At 49.6% G+C, this 18,220-nt stretch overlaps 1 protein-coding gene across 1 annotated transcript; it reads right to left on the reverse strand.

Annotated features, from left to right (window-relative positions):
* Positions 1 to 185: 185 nt before the first annotated feature.
* RPIA (ribose 5-phosphate isomerase A) lies at positions 186 to 16,506 on the reverse strand (the record flags this gene model as incomplete). The annotated part of the gene is made up of 9 exons (XM_082482050.1): positions 186 to 1,382; positions 3,542 to 3,641; positions 4,838 to 4,979; positions 5,508 to 5,576; positions 5,922 to 5,986; positions 6,580 to 6,639; positions 9,755 to 9,810; positions 11,692 to 11,752; positions 16,312 to 16,506. 9 exons carry the CDS (start codon positions 16,504 to 16,506, stop codon positions 1,285 to 1,287), a joined length of 846 nt encoding a protein of 281 aa, XP_082338176.1. The 3' UTR covers positions 186 to 1,284.
* Between the last annotated feature and the right edge of the window lie 1,714 nt (positions 16,507 to 18,220).

Raw genomic sequence — 18,220 nt, forward strand, 5'->3', positions numbered from 1 at the left:
AATCTGGTTAATTTAAAATAATATAATGTAATTACCTTAAGCAAAAAGAAATCAAATGTAGAAGGGTGCATTGGGCCTGGGTGGAGGGCCCTTGTAAGGGGACAACTACAGCAGAAGTTAGTCTGACGATGATCTGCCCCATTGTCCATGAAATAGTTACTTTAAAAACCAAAATTACCACCAAATCTGGTATAACATGTCTTTATTTCAGTGTCTACAACACAAAGAGAGGGCTTGCATTTTGACACCAGAACCATGCAAAGCACCCATAGACCGAGAACAAGATACTGAACGAGTGTTTCTCTCCTGCTACATGTGGAAAATTTAGGCAGGAAGACTCAGTTTTCCTGTGCGTTCCGCTCTATCCTTCCACAAATCAACCAGCTGTGAGGGGTGATAATTAACCTTCATTCCAAATCAAATAATTTGCCACTGAACAGTATTCCACGCTGCCCTAAGCTGCTCAACTATGCTTCTGTAAACTTCATCAAGGACACAGTTCTGCTCTCGGTTTACAAGGACGAAGTCCCAAACTTCTCCAGCTACAGGAACAGACTTTATTCAGAGGTACTGAATTCATGGAGAGCAGAATTTGGCTCAAAGGATGAGCATCTCCTCCATACAGAGGCCCAGAAAAGGCCCTTATTAATGTCCCAGACAGAGGGATATAGAGATCACCTTAGGCTCAGAGAATTGTCATGTGCACAGAGGACAACTACACATCCCGAACTATTAAAAAACAGTGGTATAGAAAAATAAAAGGCATAAAATACCGAACCAAAAAGGTTCCAAATAAGGCATCAGCAGGTCCCGACTGGATGCGCTCCTGTTACGTGCATCACCCTCCCAGCCAGGGTGGTTAGGAACGATGCATTAGGATCGTATTTCTGATTTCAATCACTAAGGAATATGAGCCACCAGAAGGGTTCAAGTTCTGTTCGAAAAAAGAAAAAAAAAAAACAAAACAAAACACAAAACAAGGAATATTCTTTTTGGTAAGTATTTTTTAGAAAATAAAATAAAAACGTTAAAGCAATTTGTTTAAATGATTCTTTAAAAAAAGACAACATTCCTGTAAAGTAAAAATATATATATAGAAATAGAATATTTTTTTGTTGTTTTTTTTAAAAAAGACATTCAGTATCACGTCAGCGGATTCTGATCAACTTCCCATCCGTCTTCTGCGATAACCGCTGCTCATTAAGGCAAAATGTCAGGTTGGCACCGTTACAACAGCTGAATCAAACTGGCCGAAGGCAAAGCAGAGCAGGCAGCATGCCGGCATCAGCGAGGCTGCTTCTCCCGCACGCTGACCGAGCCGTCCTCCATGCCAAAGTACACCACCTCTGCCATGTCGATGAAGAGCCCCGTCTCCACCACACCTGGGGAACAAGAGTTCACATGCCGGTTAATGCCAGAGCCACCACACTGCTCAAATCCTCTGCTCTGACCATGTTTTTGTTCATTAAGAGGCATCAGTGCCTCCATCAGAGGTTTGGAGAAAGGTGTCCAACCCGGGTGTGGCATCAGCCACACAGGAGCCTCTGGGAAGTCTTCTCCATGCAGTCACCCCAAGAGGAAGCCCTCTCCAGAGTGAAAAACAACTCCAAAGTTCCCCTAGATGTTCACACCACCCCAGCCACCACCACTACACCAACACAATCACAAGCGTGGGGTTTTCAGCCATCTGATGACCCACAGGAGCAAGAGGAAGCTACACGCAGCCACAGGCTTACTCACTTTGCCTTTAAACACATCTAAAAATACTATCCTGTTGGAGAACACCTGGATAACACTTGTTCAAATGTTAAGACGCAGCAGATCTGATGCTACCTCTGCAACTTGTAGCCCGTTTGCAAATGTACTTTTGGTTTCACTTGATTATGGGGTGCTCCTAACTTCACAGTGATCGCTGAGCCACAGCCAGAGGCCAGAAAGAAGGACAAGGGCTACCACAAGTGCAAGGTGGCCAGAGCCCTACTGTCAAACTGTACTTAGGCTTTAACAGTTCTGCTCATCCACTTCTGGGTAGGAAAGATGCTCTTCTCCCATTAGCAGGTCCATTTCTGAGCAACAAATGGTGCCAAGACCAACTTCATACCAACACAATGGAACGGGTCCCATCATTTACCATTCATCTCCCAAACAGAAGAGATGCAAAGAAGAGGTCCTTGCAGAGAGGCTGTTTTGTTTGCAAACAGTGTGACCGACCACTGTTTCTCTCTTGCACAGAAACACGTCTAATGATACAGACATTTGTATGGCCATGGGCAGCAACCACATTAGGATATGGAGCGCTGCACCAGGGACAGCCCAAACCAGCTGTGGTCATTGGTTCATTTAGAACCGATCTCACCAAAGATCCAAACCTGCCATCTACTGCTGGCTGCAAGCAAGTGCCAGGTAATTATTCCGACAGCAAAGACACCAGGACAAGCCAGGGCAGAGGTAGCATCCTAGCAGTTTGCTCCTAGAGCAGGAAAAAAGAAAATGAGTGTATTTTCAGCAAATCAGCCTTATAAGCAGTATTGAGGGAAGCAAAACTGTTGAACAGAAGCAACTAGAAGTTACTTCACCCAGCCTACACCCACGGCCTCTGCCTGCACTTGTGTTTTAATTGTGGTGCCAGGACAACATATTCCTGCTCTGTGGGGACACTGAGGTTTGTGCAACAGGATCCCATTCTGTTCCTGCACACGCTGACAACACACAAACCGTCAGTGAAGGCAGTTGTGTTATGGACTTCAAGGACAGGCAGATATCTGGGATAGATGTAAAGATAAAAGATACAACAGTATGTATTCAAAAGCTGACCGGATTCAAGATCAGACTTTGCCAAGAAAACCAGACAGGATATGCAGATGTGGCTGACCCAGTCTATCTGCTGCTTCACTGAAGCCCAGCGAGTGCCGCTGCCCCTGGGCAGACCTGGATCATCCAAAAGCAGCTCTGGCCTGGACAGCAGGCCTCATGCAAGGCAGGAGTCCTTGCAGAGAGGCTGCTTCATTTGCAAACAACGCAATCGGCCACTGCTTCTCGCTTGCACAGCAACAGCTACTGCAATAGCTGGGATACGCTGCGCCCTCACAGCAAGGTGAGCCTGTAGGACCACACAACAGTAATGGGATGCAGAGCTGTAAGCATCCTCTGGAAAATACTGTTACCCAGTGCAAACCCTCGCTCCAGAGTCCACCAGTGTTTCCATTAAAAGCCTCTCTCTAACTGGGCACAAGGAGAGTAAGGAAGAGCACAGGATTGGCATGCCTAATGGAAAACAGTGTCAGAAGTCAACCTGCTATCACTGCAGGTTTTCACCACCATACAGGAATGCCACCTGGGTACAGCTGTACTAATTCGGCTGACAGATCTCTGAAGTAGAAACCTTCTGAAGTAGGGACCCTTAAGAGGGCAGTAAACACACACACACATGCACACACACACACACTTCCTCCTATCCAAGGGAGAACTCCCACAGTCAGGGTTATCTCGTATGCACCAAGCCCTAGCCAGCTTTGGGGTTCTTTTAAATCACAGACATTACCTGGTATCATTTTTATAGCGGTGTTCACTTCACTCCATTCATGAACCTTGTCAAACTTCCAGTCCAGGATGAAGTTCCCATTGTCTGTCACCACGGGGCCCTGGGAAGCAAACCTATTTGTTAGCACTGTGAGCTCAGCCAGGGACCATCACAGCCCTCACCTGGAGCTGCAACAGTTTAGAGAGAGTCATCATTCAAGTGAACCAGGGTAGTCCACAATAAGCCTGTAAGTAAAACCATTGTCCAAGGCAACTGCTTGTTCCTCATTCTCCTGCATACTTATAATCATGCAGAAGCTGGAAACAACAATGTAATTTCATCACTGCAACAAGGGATCTTTTTCACAACAGTAAAGCTAGATTAACGTCCTAAAAAGGCTATTACAGGCAATTGAAGCCAAAATAAGATCCCCCTCTGCCCCAGCAGTAAGAGCATGCTGCTGGATGCCATGGGGAGGTTTTGGAGTTGAAGTTGAATTGCTGGCCCTCAGCACCCCAGATGTGCCCAGCACTCTCTCAAGCCCGACAGAAGGAGCAATTGGGTCCTTTCAGCAGAGCAGAGACAGCTGGGGCTGAGGACAAGGTGTTTCAGTGGCACTGAGCAGGGTGCGCAACCACACGTGCCGGGAGGGACCAGCATCCTCCAAGGACACAGCTTGTGCTGGAGCAGCACCAATGTGAGGCTGGTCTCAACTTCACAGAGAATGGCTGGTTTGCTCTTCTCAGGCACCCAAATGCAGTCCCTAAAGGCTCTTGGGATTAAACACATTAAAAACAGGTATTCAGCCTTCAGGCACTAACTCCAGCCATTACCACAGACAGCTCTCCTTCTTCCTTGCCGTGCAATGAAGCCAAGTCAGGATAGGACAGTGGCAGTGGAGACAAAGCACCTCCAGTTTTCATTTAGTCCAGCTCTGGCTCTATGTGGTATGGAGGAGCCTGGGATGGAGCATGAGCTGCCCACCCAACTTGAGACCCTCTTTGCCAGCGCAGACTGCCCTCCAGCCCCCAAACATTCCCACAGAGCAGCAGGTCAGACCCAGGCTGGCAATCCCTCCTTCTCCGTTCTCAGGGATGCTTGCTTTATGAAACAAACCAGAGAGGCTTTCCACAAGCAGCACCGACCCCTAAACACACACTTCATTAACCAAAGTATAATTAGGGGGAATTACACAAGATGCCACTCGTGGGAGTGAAAGCCCAGATCTAATTAAATGAAAGGCCAGACCTCAGGTCCTCTGTTTGCCCATGTTCAAGTGGGTCCTCTGGGGATGCAGGGCTAATCAGCGACACGTACCGCTTTGCTAACAGCCATCCGCAGCTCCGCGGCACCTCCAAAGTTTTTGGTCAGGGCTCTCATGACAGGGACGTAAGCCATGGGGATCACTTCGATAGGAATTCCCTTCTTCCATTGCTCCCCGAGGCTCTCTGATTTTTTCCTGAGGACACAGTTGGAGGTGGGATTAGCATCAGACATTGCATTGCTAACACCATTACCATAACGCACTTATCACATTAACTCTTGCAAACCCCTGAGGCGTAAGGCCCTGGAGGGCACAGTGGTCAGTTCAGATGTGTGCACATGTAGGAAGAACCAGTTTAATGCACGATGCTCTATTCACTCATACGCTCTGTTTTGACATGTTTTGGACAAGCAGGACACAAGTTTTTTTTCCATAGCCCTGCAGCTGTATGTACAGAAGGGGAAATTTGTTCTGTGCTGACAATAACTGAGCTTAAAGAGCAGAGCAGCCATTTCCCCACAAGCTCTGCTGTCTCCTAAGCAGGACTGCTGAGCTGAAAATTAAGAAAAAAAAAGCTAAATTGAATTGCTGAAGTACTGGGAGCCTGGCTCATTTCCACCTATTCCTGCTCCCCGACCTACTGGAAGGACAATAATGGCCTAACACAGGACCATCCAAATCCTCCCACGGGACACAGGGTATAATGAATAGTAATATTTTTACCTGTAATCAGCAATAACGATGAAGCATTTTGCATATCCTGCAACTATCTTCTCCTGCGTCAAGCAACCACTGCAAGGGGGGGAAAAAAGAAAGAATATAAAAATCAGAAAACAAACTGCTCCTCAGTGTGCCTGACGGTCTTAAAGTCCAGTACCCTCCATCACATCCTTGTTGGTTTTGGTGCTGCTGTTGTCCCATATCATGGCTTTTCCCCTTGCCCCATGAGTTTGTTCTCCTTGTCCCTTGCACACACGCTCAGTCAGAAGCTATCTCCCACTGCAGGTGTACGCACAGCCCTGCACAGGATCCCATCAGCCTCTCCAGCCCACCCCAGAGACATCTACAGCCAGAAAAAGATGCTCAGAGGCCACCGCCACCAACACCACACACAGACAGATGGACAGCAAGGCTCACCCGCCACCTTTGATAAGGTTCAGGTCAGAGTCCACTTCATCCGCTCCGTCGATGGCGACATCGAGCTGTAGGAAGAAGAGAAACTTGATGTGGAAACTTCTCCCATGCATCATCCAGGCACTGCTCTTGGTGCAGCTCGGGAGGGTGTCAGGTCCCCCAAGCAGCCAGATGCCAGCCTAACCAGAGACAAGTGTCTGATCAGCCACCCAAGGATGATACCAGCCCCAGCTAAACCACAGGAATGTGAGAGCAGGAGAAAGAAAAACCAAATCCAACTGCTGGCCTGCAAGGCACATCACTTTAGCCTCTAGTGTTGTCATTTAAAGACCAGCACGCAAGCAGGGAGCCACCAGGGGAAATCTCAGTGACACTTCAGAAACACAATATCCCTGCCTCAGGCCACCAAGTCTCAGCTTGGAAGAGATGCCAAACACCTGGAGGAAACACAACTCAGCAGGCAACTTGCCATCTAAAGGGGCAAGCACCAAGACAAGACTAAGACGTGGGGGAAAAAAATAAACTAAGTTAGTTCTCACTCATGTTGTGTGGCATGGCTGCCTAAACTCATCCTCAGAGGAGGATAAAGGAGCCTGACGCTTCACAAAGAACCAGGTTAAAGGAAGGTCGGGTGAGGTCTCACCTCTGTGGTCCCACTTACCTCTGGATGTCGGTCCAAGTCACTTAGCGTTAAGCCGTTCTGCAGGATCAGCTGACGGGCCTGTGCACCGAGAACACAGCAAACACCATTTACCAGCGGCAGGAAAGGAAACCAGACTCGTGGTGTTATTCCCCTGGCTGCGGCAAGGATGGAATCTCCCTGGGAGAGCTCCACTGTCCCACCCTGAGCTGGAGGAGAGGCTGCAGCCAGCAGTGGGAGCCCATGGCAAGGAAAAAAAAAAAAATGATGCTTCCAGACTAGATTATTTTAATCACAAGAAAAACCTGCTGATGATTTGAACTAAAAATGCTCAGATGGTAAAACAAGACTCCTGGGTTCAGGTCTCTCTGTCCTAAATAGCAAGAGGCCCCATCAGCTTGGTGAGAATCACTTTTATCTAAGCATTAGAGCAGATATGGGATTTTTGAGTCCCGTGTTGTTTCAGCATGGACATCATTCTCCCTCGCACCAATCCAGCCCCTCTGATTTCCATCAGCTGAAAAACGGGAGCAAGAAAATGAAATATTTACACCATAGCAATGTGGGACTAACAATGAAAATATTTTTCATATTGGAAAGAAACAAAAAAAATGCAAAAAGAAGAAAAGCACAACTCATGGAAAAAGCGTGGGAAGCCTCCTGAAACAGCTGTTTGGTGGCTCGGATCTACTTTTACTGAAGTGGCTGTGTATTTCCCTCTAGTGGCAATACAACACAGAGCACCCAGGGTGACCCTCCACTCAGTCCATCGGTTTAAACAGGAGTTCAAACTTAGAGAACCTTGAATTGGTTGAATTTTCTGTGTTACAAATCATCACCTGAGTGATACTCCCTCCTTGCACAGACTCTGCTTGCGTCTGAACTTCGTACCATGCTGTAGCTAAACCAAGAAACCCCAGTGCGATAGCCTGAATCAGCTGATTCTCCTGAATTTTATCCACTAAAACATTAAGAAGAGTTAGCAGGTGGTACTGCTGGCAATGAGATATGGTTTGAATCATCTGTCATGGCGTTTCATAGCATGCAGGTTTAACACCCATGGGCTGTGGGGCTCTTGATCTGTGTACTAAGATTGCCCGAAGGACTCACAAAATAAAAAGAATAAAAATCAGTGGGTTTACATTCAGTACATGGTGTCCACGTAAAGAGATTTCAGGGATCTGGGAACTGAAAGCATTGAAAAACACTGTGCTGCACATGCAGGCCAGATCCTGAACAGGCTAAGAGTCAGCAGCGTGGAAACGAGGTGGCTCTCTCGAGGCTCTCTACTTGCAAGGCGATGGGAGCAGACTAGCAGGAATCCAAAGCAGAGCTCCCACAACTGGGGGCAAAGTGGCAGTAACTGCGCAGCACTTGCCAAGAACGGTCTCGCTCCGTGCTCTTGGCACACGTCCAGGTGAAAAGAAGAAACAATGCAAAAGCCATGGGACAGATACTTACCCCGGCTCTAGTTTTACTGATGGTGATGGAATAACCCAACCTGATAACAGGGAAGGGAGGAAAATAAAAGCCCACTGAAACCAATTCTTCCTTGCCAGTGACCTCAGGCAGCCATTTACACCTGTACGTAGCGAAAATAAGATGCTGTTTTGCTGACCTGGGAATGCTTCACTTGGAATTGGTAGAGGTCTAAGAGACTGCAAAAGATACGAGGCAGCCCCACGTCTGGGGGATTTGAGCTCCTGCAGGTCTATGATCTATCTCTTCCCTTTAACAGCAACCTGTTTGTTTTACTGCTAAGAAACTTTGTAGTGTTACACGAACTATCCCAACATTTCAAGGCAGGACAGGCTCCAGCCCATGTTCACTACGAGAGCTTTATCAGTATTTTCTGTAAGACCTAGTGACTGAACTCCGAGCACTTTTCCTAGGTTCAAATGGGACATGGTATGTCAGGATGGGGATCATTTTAGACAGATCAAAGACAGACTCTCACCATAGTCTATATATGCAGCAGAAGTACTCATATAGGTTAAAAAAGAAAAAAAAAATCTAGCTTTTACTTTTTACCTTTTGCAGCAGTTTGTATTATATCCCAGTTGGCCACTGGTTGTTTGCAACAGCTGGGAAAAGAGAGTCCCGTCACCCCAGCGTCACAATGAAAGAACATCCGCAAGGTAAGAGGATGTTAAGTTTTCATAAGATTTCAGGATAATTCAGGTTGGTCTCTGTCCAACCTCCAGGGCAAAGCAGGGTCAGCTACCAGGTTGCTCAGGGCTTTACCCCACTCAGGTCTTGAAAACCCCAAAGGATGGACTCTGCACAGCCTGCCTCACTGCTTGACTGTCCTCACAGTGAAAAAGTTACGACAAAAGTACAATCCCACACCAGGACTTTGAGAAGGACGCATGCCCAATTCCTAGACTGGGGCATTGCCAACCAGCCTTAAAAACCCCATGGGTGGTCCCAGTCATGTCACCTCTCCCTGCCCAAAGGGGACAAGGTGACAACTGCTCCTCTGCAGCCCATTCCCACCTCAGGGAAAAGAGGCAGAGAGACCAAAGCCAGTTGCCCGAAGGCACGGAAGCTCAGAAGCTTCCCTAGCAGCTGTGTTTCACCACCAAGCAGCTGTGTTTCACCACGGTCTCCCTCTCCCTGCAAACCTCTCAACAGCTAGCGTGGTGTGAACCAATCCCTGCAAAAGGTGCGCAGCAAAGGAAAGGTTAAGCTGATTTCTCTTCTGCAATTTCTTACAAAAGCCAGTTAACGCATTTCAAGTTCCTCTGAAAACACACGAGCTTGCTATTATTGGTTGCAGCGTCATTTTTTTACAGTGTTCATGGCTTGATACAGAATCAAAAGAGACTAAGCGTCTCCAATCAGTTTTGCATTATGAATCTGGTTCACCACTGTCGACAGTATTTTCCTGTAATTGGGATCCAGAGCAAGCCACACACCAACACTGACATAACCAGCGTTACCACACTGGTTCAAAATGTGCCTCCTAGCACTACAGCATCCCAGCAGCTCAGGTCAGGGTAACACAGCACCATCCTCACCGGCTTTGTGAGGCCCATCTGCAGGCTGCATCACGGTTGCTCTCACCGGTGCTTTCAGTTAACTTACACCACAGTGAGACAGTCGAGAGAGTGGCGTTGTTGCCTCTCGCAGCCAAAGGGAAGATCCCCTGCGTAAATGTTTGGACTAGCAGAAAGCAAAGGAGGAAAGCACTTACCTGAAAAGATGTAGGGATGCAGACAATCGTCAGGTTCTCCTGTTTAACCCGCTCAGCTGTAGGAAAAAAAAAAAAAAAAGCAGAAGCCTCAGTTTCTTCATTGCAGAAGGAAAAAAAAAAACCAACCAACTTTCACTTTAAGAAATCTCAGTTCAGAGCAGCCCCTTTGAATCACTGCAATTACTTGCTTGGCTTGCAAATAACTCAGTCACGCTCAAAACACAAACAGGTCCCACACCGCATAGGCTAAGGCTCAGTTTCTACAGTCAGAAATGTTTAAACACCCACCCTGACTCAGCTCAAGACACTGAGAGCCATTAACCTTTGTGTCTCCAGCAGCAGAGGAACCTCATCAGCAAATTGTCACCTGGGAAATTAGCCACACTCCCCTCTCTCACGCCATTAAGACAGGTTTTGCCATGCTCCTTGTAAACAGAAAGCTTCAGCAGCTGTCTGAAAGGTTTTCTGGCTTGTTGCCTTGGGGACATCACATTCATTTATCACAGAACATTTAAATATATGGCAGGGAAAGGACTAATAAAATACAGTATTCCATTAAGTGGAAGGAAATATTTCCTCCCCCAGGTTAACCTCAAATGACTAAAATCTATTCCTAAGATATCATTATGGACAAAATGTTATTTTGGTAATTACAATACTTAGGCATAAGCAAACAGCCCAAGAGTCAGCAACAGCTCTTGCACCACAGCAAGCACGCGGGCTACATGCTTCAGGGAAACCCACACCTCAGCGCCAATGCGTCCAGTAGACATGAAAAGTCAGACTTTGCAGCCTGGAACAGGCAATGCACTTTAAATACTATACCTATTTATTTAGAGACTTGATTCTGTCTTCAATACTGAGCCAAACCCAGACAGCTGAACTGCAGCTCCCAGACAAATAAGTGTATTGCACACACAGTGTGGGGTGAGGTGGGTGCCAAGGGACAGACACAGCACCATCTCTGCTGTTCCCCTGGGAAGGGAAGCACTGCACTGTGCTCAGACCTCAGCTCCACTTGCCCATGGTGGGCTGGGGGACAGCTCTGCCCAAGGGAGCTGGAGGTCACAAAGGGACTTCCCAGCCACCCAGCTGGAATACACTGAACTCTGCTACCGAAGGAGAGTCCTCCTCTGCATCGGACTAAGACCCCCCATGAACGACAGGGCTGATGCTCCACTCCCGACACATCACACGTGGCTGCTCTGTTTTGCATCCAAATACAGCAAAGCAGGACAAGGTACAGCACCTCCACAAGCAGATCTGCCCTTGGGCCAAGAGTGCCCTGCAAAGGAAACTTTAAGCCTCTGCCTGCTCTGTAATGAGGCGTGTGGATAATTACCCTCACATTCACTCTGCAAAAATGCCTTTGCCTCACTTGAATATCTTGCTGAAATTTTCTGAATTTCACCTTGAGCAAACTTGCACCTGGGACAAGCAGATAAACCTAGCTGTAGGGTATACAAAAAAATGCAGCAGGATTTCACATTCCTCATTTTCATTACACCTCAGCAGGACCCACGATGAGAATAACATGGATGTGAGCAAGCAGCGTCAGCCGCATACAAATGGGTTAACGGAAGCAGAGCAGCTGCATGGCCCAAAGCCACAAAGCAAGTCAGGACTGGGCAGAGCTGGAATGAAACGGAGGGGTTTAGATCCAGTTTGTGGTGGGTGCCAGTAAAGCACTTTGCCTGGTTGTATGGGGAGAACAGGTGGCAAATCATTACCTCCTCAGGACTTTCTATGCAATAAAATTGGAGCACAAGACCCGGTTTTAACCTTCAGCTTCAAGGAGGACAGAGCAGTCGGTGAACAGACCTGACGCATCAGCTCTAAGTCAGCATCCAGGCGATTTAGCACGTTTTTCAAGTAGTTGGGGCAGCCGGACAAGGGTACTTTCTGCGGTGGGAGGAACACGAAGGGGAGCATCCTACCTAATCGATGCACCGCATGGACAATCGTAGAACCGCTTCCAATCCCAAGAACTTGATTGTTCTGCAAATCAAAGAGAGACAGAGCAGATCTGTTACTGGGGGCTCTGCACAAGGGCTGTCTGCTTTTCCTGGTAGACTCAACATTATAAACACATGCAAGAGGAACCTTGTCCAGAGATGCATTGCCGACACCCAATGTCTTAGCACGCTGCAGACAAGGAAGGGAACACACTGCGCGCCAGCAGGGGCACGACCACTGTCTGTGGCTAAGGGATTTTAAGCAACTCGCCCTCCCCTTAAAGGACGTGCTCGCTAAATACCACCACAGTCCGAATCTCAGGATGTTCAATGCACACTCACTGCTAGTTGCTGGCACACCATGCACCTTCTCCTGCTGGAAAGCTGTGAGTTTCAAACAATACCACAGAGGAAGAAGCTGAAACAACCTCAAGATAACATCTCCCAAGGAAGCCGCACAGTAAAAGCATGGGTTTGCTGCCAACGGTATTGTTAGTAAACAGTACGGATGCACCAGAGGCCAAAGCAAAGAGCACAGCAGCACTTCCTTCAGTATAATAAAATCTACCCTCCAAAAGGGAGTATACAACACGCCCGAAAGATGGGTGAGCCTGGCAGCGTATGCTGAAGAAGATCACATTTTAACCACAGCTCAGCCCTGGACTCTCTCTGCTTATGGTCTGATTTAAGAAGGATCACTATCGTCTCATCCATAACACAGATATGCTTCTAAAAGGTGCTGCAGGCTGAGGGTGGATGGGTGCAATTGTGTTATCTCCACAAGAGGATGCTCTGTGATGTAAATCTCTGTTTACTATCAGCTCAATCTCCCACCCACCGAGAGCTACCTGCAGCCCCTTGCACACTTCCAATTTTCTATGTACTTCCCCTTCTTTGGATGGGATCCAAAGCTTTAATTAACTTACAGAGGCCCAATATCACTACTGAGACTTCAGATGAGAAAGACTTCAAGCCAGCCAGAGGCACAGGCACAGAGCTGTTGTGCATTATCTCTTGGACATTAGACAGCTCTGGAGCTCTTTCTCCATGAGCAGAGTTCAGCAGCTGTGGAAAAAGCCACACCTGCAGCATTTCAACCAGCTAAAATCTTACTGGCACGCAAGCTTGCCTGGAAAGGTGGAGCTCAAGGCAGGTCACATTCCCCCAGAATTAATAATTTGCCGTGCTTAAAAAGCTTCAAAAAACAAAAGTTCTCCAAAACCCAGCACACAACCAGAGACTCGGCTTATTTCCCAGACCTCACTAATCACCATGACTCTGCAAAGGACTGGGAAAGCAAAAGATCCCAGCTGCACGCCTGCAACCTTGCCAGCAGAAACTCAATAGCTCCCGAGGTTTCTCAGTTTCACCTGCTCGGCCGACAGAGCCAAGCACGGCCAGCCCAGAAAGGGGCAAGCAAAGCTGCACGGAGGCTGGCAGGACACAGGCAGTACCGGTGTTCCTAAGAGACTTGTTTCGGCCTGGGAAGAGGCAGTTTCTTCTCTTTGCCCTCATTTCTATAGGGTGGGACAGCTTCTTGGAGCAGCTGGATGCCCTAAAGGGATGGGGAAAGCCTCAGTGTCAGCCACTCCATTGCAATGAGGTGGGAAGAGCTCACAAGGGTCCCAGCCCATTGCTGGCAATAAACTTGAAGGCATTTACCAGTGAGGAGGGGAGAAGCACCCTTCCTTAGGGGGTGGCAAGACCTTGAGCTAAGTGGTTTTCCCAGAAAAACAGTTTAAACCAGTCTAAACTGGTGCTGTCAAAACCCCTGCCTTACCACATGTCCCACCTCTCCCTCTTCAGCTCCAACCCCAGCCAGACCAGGGGCAAAACCAGCCAAAAAACAGGGGCAGGGCAAACATTGGCAAGAAGCAGAGCACAAGGTCAGCGTGCAACGGGCAGATCCAGCTCACAGCACCAAGGAGCAGCACCCCATGCAAAAAAAAAATGACATTTCAGGTTGTTTGCTAAAGCCCCAGCAAACAAAGCTAAGGCGCTGAGCCACAGCACAGCTGAGGACCCACATATGGGCTCCACGAGTGGAATCAGCAGTGACCACAGCATTTCCTCAGGTAACCCAAGGGCCCAGAGATGCTGCCCAACATTATAGATGCTGACAAGGCAACGCACATCGAGTGAGTATCAGCAGCACCACACGGGCTGGCTGGTCCAACGTTAAGTTTCTAAGACTAGGATTTATATGGACAAAGAGCAGGAGATAAGCACAGTGCAAAGCCCAAAGTTTCCTCTTATTAACACTTAACCCTCTAGGGCAGCAGGATCTATGGTTCTCACTCATCTTTTCATTTCTAACGGAGAGGCTAACAGGGCCTGCCTTCAGAGGTGTTGTATAAACGCAAAGCCAGCTCTCCCCAAGCGGCTTACAGCTCTAAAGCCCCAAGCTGCATGCCAGTCCCACTCCTCCAAGCCGTCATGGCACCACAGCCCGCAGCTTCTGAGGTTGGTCACCTCTACGTCTGCTCCAGTACTAGGGGACTCAGCTCCTACAGCTGCCTGGGGACAAGTGCTGTGGGTAAACACACCGATCTGGCTTTAATTAAAAAAAAAATAAAATAAAGAGGAAAAAGTTCTCCTCTCCTAATCCCCCCACCCACAGGTTTTATATCTGCTGCAGGCAACCCGAGGAGCTGCTGTGCTGGCACAGATAGGGATGGGTGTGAAGGAGGATGCCAAGCCAGGGGCCTGATCTAGTACCAGTACAAAGTCCCTGGTGCCACAGATTTACAGCACAGTTAAACGGGAGAGATTTGTCCAGCATAACTGAACCCTGAAATCAGCGGTGTCTCCCATGCGTCCCTGCCGTGCAAGGAAGGAAGTCTGCAGTTTCGCTGTCGGAGATTACATTGCTCCCTCCATTAACAGTGATAGCTCTAATGGTCAAACACAAAATTATCAGTTACAAACAGCAGCTGCACCCTGACAGTGCAAACTGAAGGGGAGACAGTTTTTATCTGACAGCTGAGACCATCTAACTTTTCGGCGGTGACTCTAACCTGCTTCTCCATTACCACTTCAAATCAACTTGTGCAGCAAGCGTTCCAATATTACCCCAGCCGCTGCCTATTTTACTTAATCAGAGTCACTAGCTTGGCACTGAACTTTAATCAGCTAGGACACGGCCAGAAACATCATCCTAAGTTTGCCTGACCATAAAATAGCACAAAGGCCAGCTATTTCACTAAGAGAAATCCAAAATTAAGAGTCACGTTTTAGCCCAAACGAAAGGCAGACCCAGCTCACGATAACCCACAACAGTGGTCGTGCCGTGGCTCCATACCTTGTGACACAAAGTCCTTCCTCCTGCAACCCCTCAATGTGCAACTTTAGGGCTTGCTTTGGGTAAGAAAGGGGGTTTTCATGCAACTGCCAGTCCACTCCCCAGACTCCCCCACCCCACAGACAGCTTTTTAGAGCATTGGCCTGGCAGGGCTCGGTCTCAGATAGCACATGGCTGTGCTCTCTGCAGGCAGATACAGACTGCTCAAAGGAAGGAGAGGCTGCAAAACAAGTGAAACATTTATGGGACACCAGGAAAGCCACTGGCAACTGAACCTCAAGATGCCAACCCAGCGGGGGGGGAGCAGGAAGGAAGCAAAAGGCAATTTTCTTCCCTACCCCCCCCCCCCCCGAGTGCTAAGGTCTACCTCCTTGGCAGCGACTCTACTCCCATTTCATCACTGCTGTTGCAAAAGGACTTGCACAGCAAACATTGCGATAAACCACTGCGTGACTTTAACTGTTGATCTTCCAAGCGCTCACAATCAACCTGTGTCAAACCTCAATCAGCTCCAGTCCTATTTGACCTTGAAGGGGTTGATGAAAGCCCCTCGCTGCACTTCCCACTGGACAGGACATGACCCCCCGGTTAGGGGCTGTTGCTCCTTGCTTGGGTGCTCAGGCACAGCGCGGAGCAGCGGAGCACCCTGGACTCGGAGAAGCAGCAGGACACGGCATTAGCCTGAACTCCCACCACAGCCCAGCTTGCAGGAGGGGGCATGGTGAAAGTTTGGAGGTGCAAGAAATTACCCCAAACTCAGGGTGCACCGTGCTGAGCCGGTCAAGGCACCGAGCCGCTGCCCGGGAGGCGTACACTGGGCGAGCGCAGAGACGGGAGGGGAAAACTAGTTTTCTCCCTTCTCTCCAGGCTAAAGGAGCACCGTCCAAAGCAAAGGAGGAAGAGGCTCAGCAGGGCCTGCCTGTGCACCCCAGGGCCCCACCTTGCACCCCAGGACCATCTGTGCTTTGCAGGGAGCAAGGGGTCCTTGCACCCCGGGGCTGCTCCGTACACCGCAGGGATCCATGCAACCGAGAGCCCGACCCTGCATTGGGAGGCTCCGTGCACCCCGTGGCCGCTCCGTCCATTGGGGGAGGTCCCTGCACCCCGTGGCCGCTCCGTGTACCGGAGGGGTCCGTGCACCCCGGAGCCCCTCCGTGCACTGGGAAGCTCCGTGTCCCCCGTGGCCGCTCCGTGTACCGGAGGGGTCCGTGTCCCCCGTGGCCGCTCCGCGCACCGGGAGGAGGGGGGGGTGTCCGCGCCCGTCCGCGCCCCGAGCAGGACTGGTCTCCGGGCGGTCTCACCTGGACGTGCTTGTCCACCGCCGCGCAGGCGGCCAGCCTCTTGGCCTCCTCTGCCATGGTGCCGCCGAGCCGCCCGCGGGCGAAGGCGCGCCTCCCTCCCGCCGCCGCCGCCGCCGGCCCCGCTCTGACCCTCCCCGGCGGCCGGGCAGCCAGGGGCGTGCTGCGGAGCGGGCCGAGCCGGCCGGGGAGCCGCATGCCGCCGCGGCCCGCCCCCGGGGGGCTCTACCCCACGGGCTGGAGGCCTGGGCCGAGCCGGTTCCCTTCCTCCTCCTCCTCCTCCTCCTTCTCCCCCTCCTGCGGGCGGCTGGGACTTGTAGTGCTGCGAGCCGCGAACTACAGCTCCCACAATGCAGGGCCGGGGTGCCCGCGCCCAGCCGGCCCCGAAACAAACTTGTTTTATCCATGTATATAGGTGTATACATACTGATTACGAGGGGTTTTCCGGGGTGGAGGGAGTGAGGTTTTTTCCCCGTAAAGCGCCGAGGAATGGGAAACGTTCCGCCTGGAAGTGGCGGGGGAGGAGAGCGGGTGTCGGGGGGAGCCCCCGCAGGGCGGCAGGCGGTGCCCGGAGCTCACGGGGGGCTACCCGAGCTCTGCCTGGGCTTCCACGGGTGTTAGGGAAGAGCCTATCTCGGACTTTTACTCAAACTTGGTAGCGCGATCTCGCTGAAAAGTTCTTCTGTATGGTGGGGAGGTTAAGGACGGGCCTCCCCAGTGGGGAGCGATGCTGTGTCACAGGACTCGGTGGGAACACGGGTGTGATAAAAGACCCTGCTCCTCTGACCACGGCGTTATCAAACAGCACCCACTCCCACCCTGCAGGAGGGTCAGGATAAAACCCTGTGGAGGTCTTTTTGTCGGGGAGCACACAGAGCCTTTTTTTTTTTTTTTCCCACCCCCCATATTTTTTGCCCCTGTAGCCTGGGTTGGTATCTGCTGAAAACACTTGTGAAAAATATTGGAGAGGCAGATCAACCTCCAAGTACCTCTGCACCTGGGAGCCTCACTAGCACCATGCACAGGCATCTCAGTTTCTCTCCAGGCTGCAGTCCCACCAAGATGGATGAGAAGTGCAGGTATTTACCACTTGCTGCTCACTCCAAGGCCAAACCACAATGCATAGAGAACAATCTCCTTTTTTATTATTATTATTTGCACAACAGAAAAGCCGCTATTGGCTTTTTTTTTTTTTTTAAATTCTGTGCATGATTGACTTGTTCTGTTGCCAACCTCTGCAATTCCGCTGTGATTTTCAAGGCCTAGAAACATTTCCTTTTGTTTTCCCTGGGTCGGCACACCAGTCTTTGAACAATGGGGTGGCATTTCAACAAAGACTCTATTATCATTACCCAGGCTTATCTCAGCGCGGTAAGGCCTTACCTTTCTGTACAGAGCAGGTGACTCGCTATTAAGAGCAGCATGTGATTGCTGTACACTCGTTCAGTGTTTTCTGATAGCTGGCAATGAAGTTTCCTGCAAGTTACACATATTACAGTGTAAATACACACTAGTGGGCTATATACTTCAGAAAGAATCAGACCCAAGTACTGTGTTCTTCCACGATGCATTAATGGTAAAACTGAAGGAGCAACTGACAGGGTTTGGGGTTTCTCCTTCCGGTATCCAAAACGTTTGACTGCTGCATGAAACGAAAAACAGCCAGGAGGGTTTTACACTGATTCAGGAAGCCCTTCCTTACATGTGGGCATCTCTCAAACCCCACCGGAGTGGGGAGCGTTAGCCCAGAAGTCAAGTATGGATGGGGCAATAAAGCTGTTTGTATCCTCACAGCAATGTCTGATGGCTTTGGCTTGAAATGCATCTTGCAGTGCAGGGGCCTGGAAGAATGCGAACATTTCCACTTACAGATAATGGGGCTTTCTGTTCGCAATTTATCTAAATCTGCTGG

The sequence above is a fragment of the Vanellus vanellus genome, assembly GCF_965231255.1.
Source record: "Vanellus vanellus genome assembly, chromosome: 4".
Taxonomy (NCBI): domain Eukaryota; kingdom Metazoa; phylum Chordata; class Aves; order Charadriiformes; family Charadriidae; genus Vanellus; species Vanellus vanellus.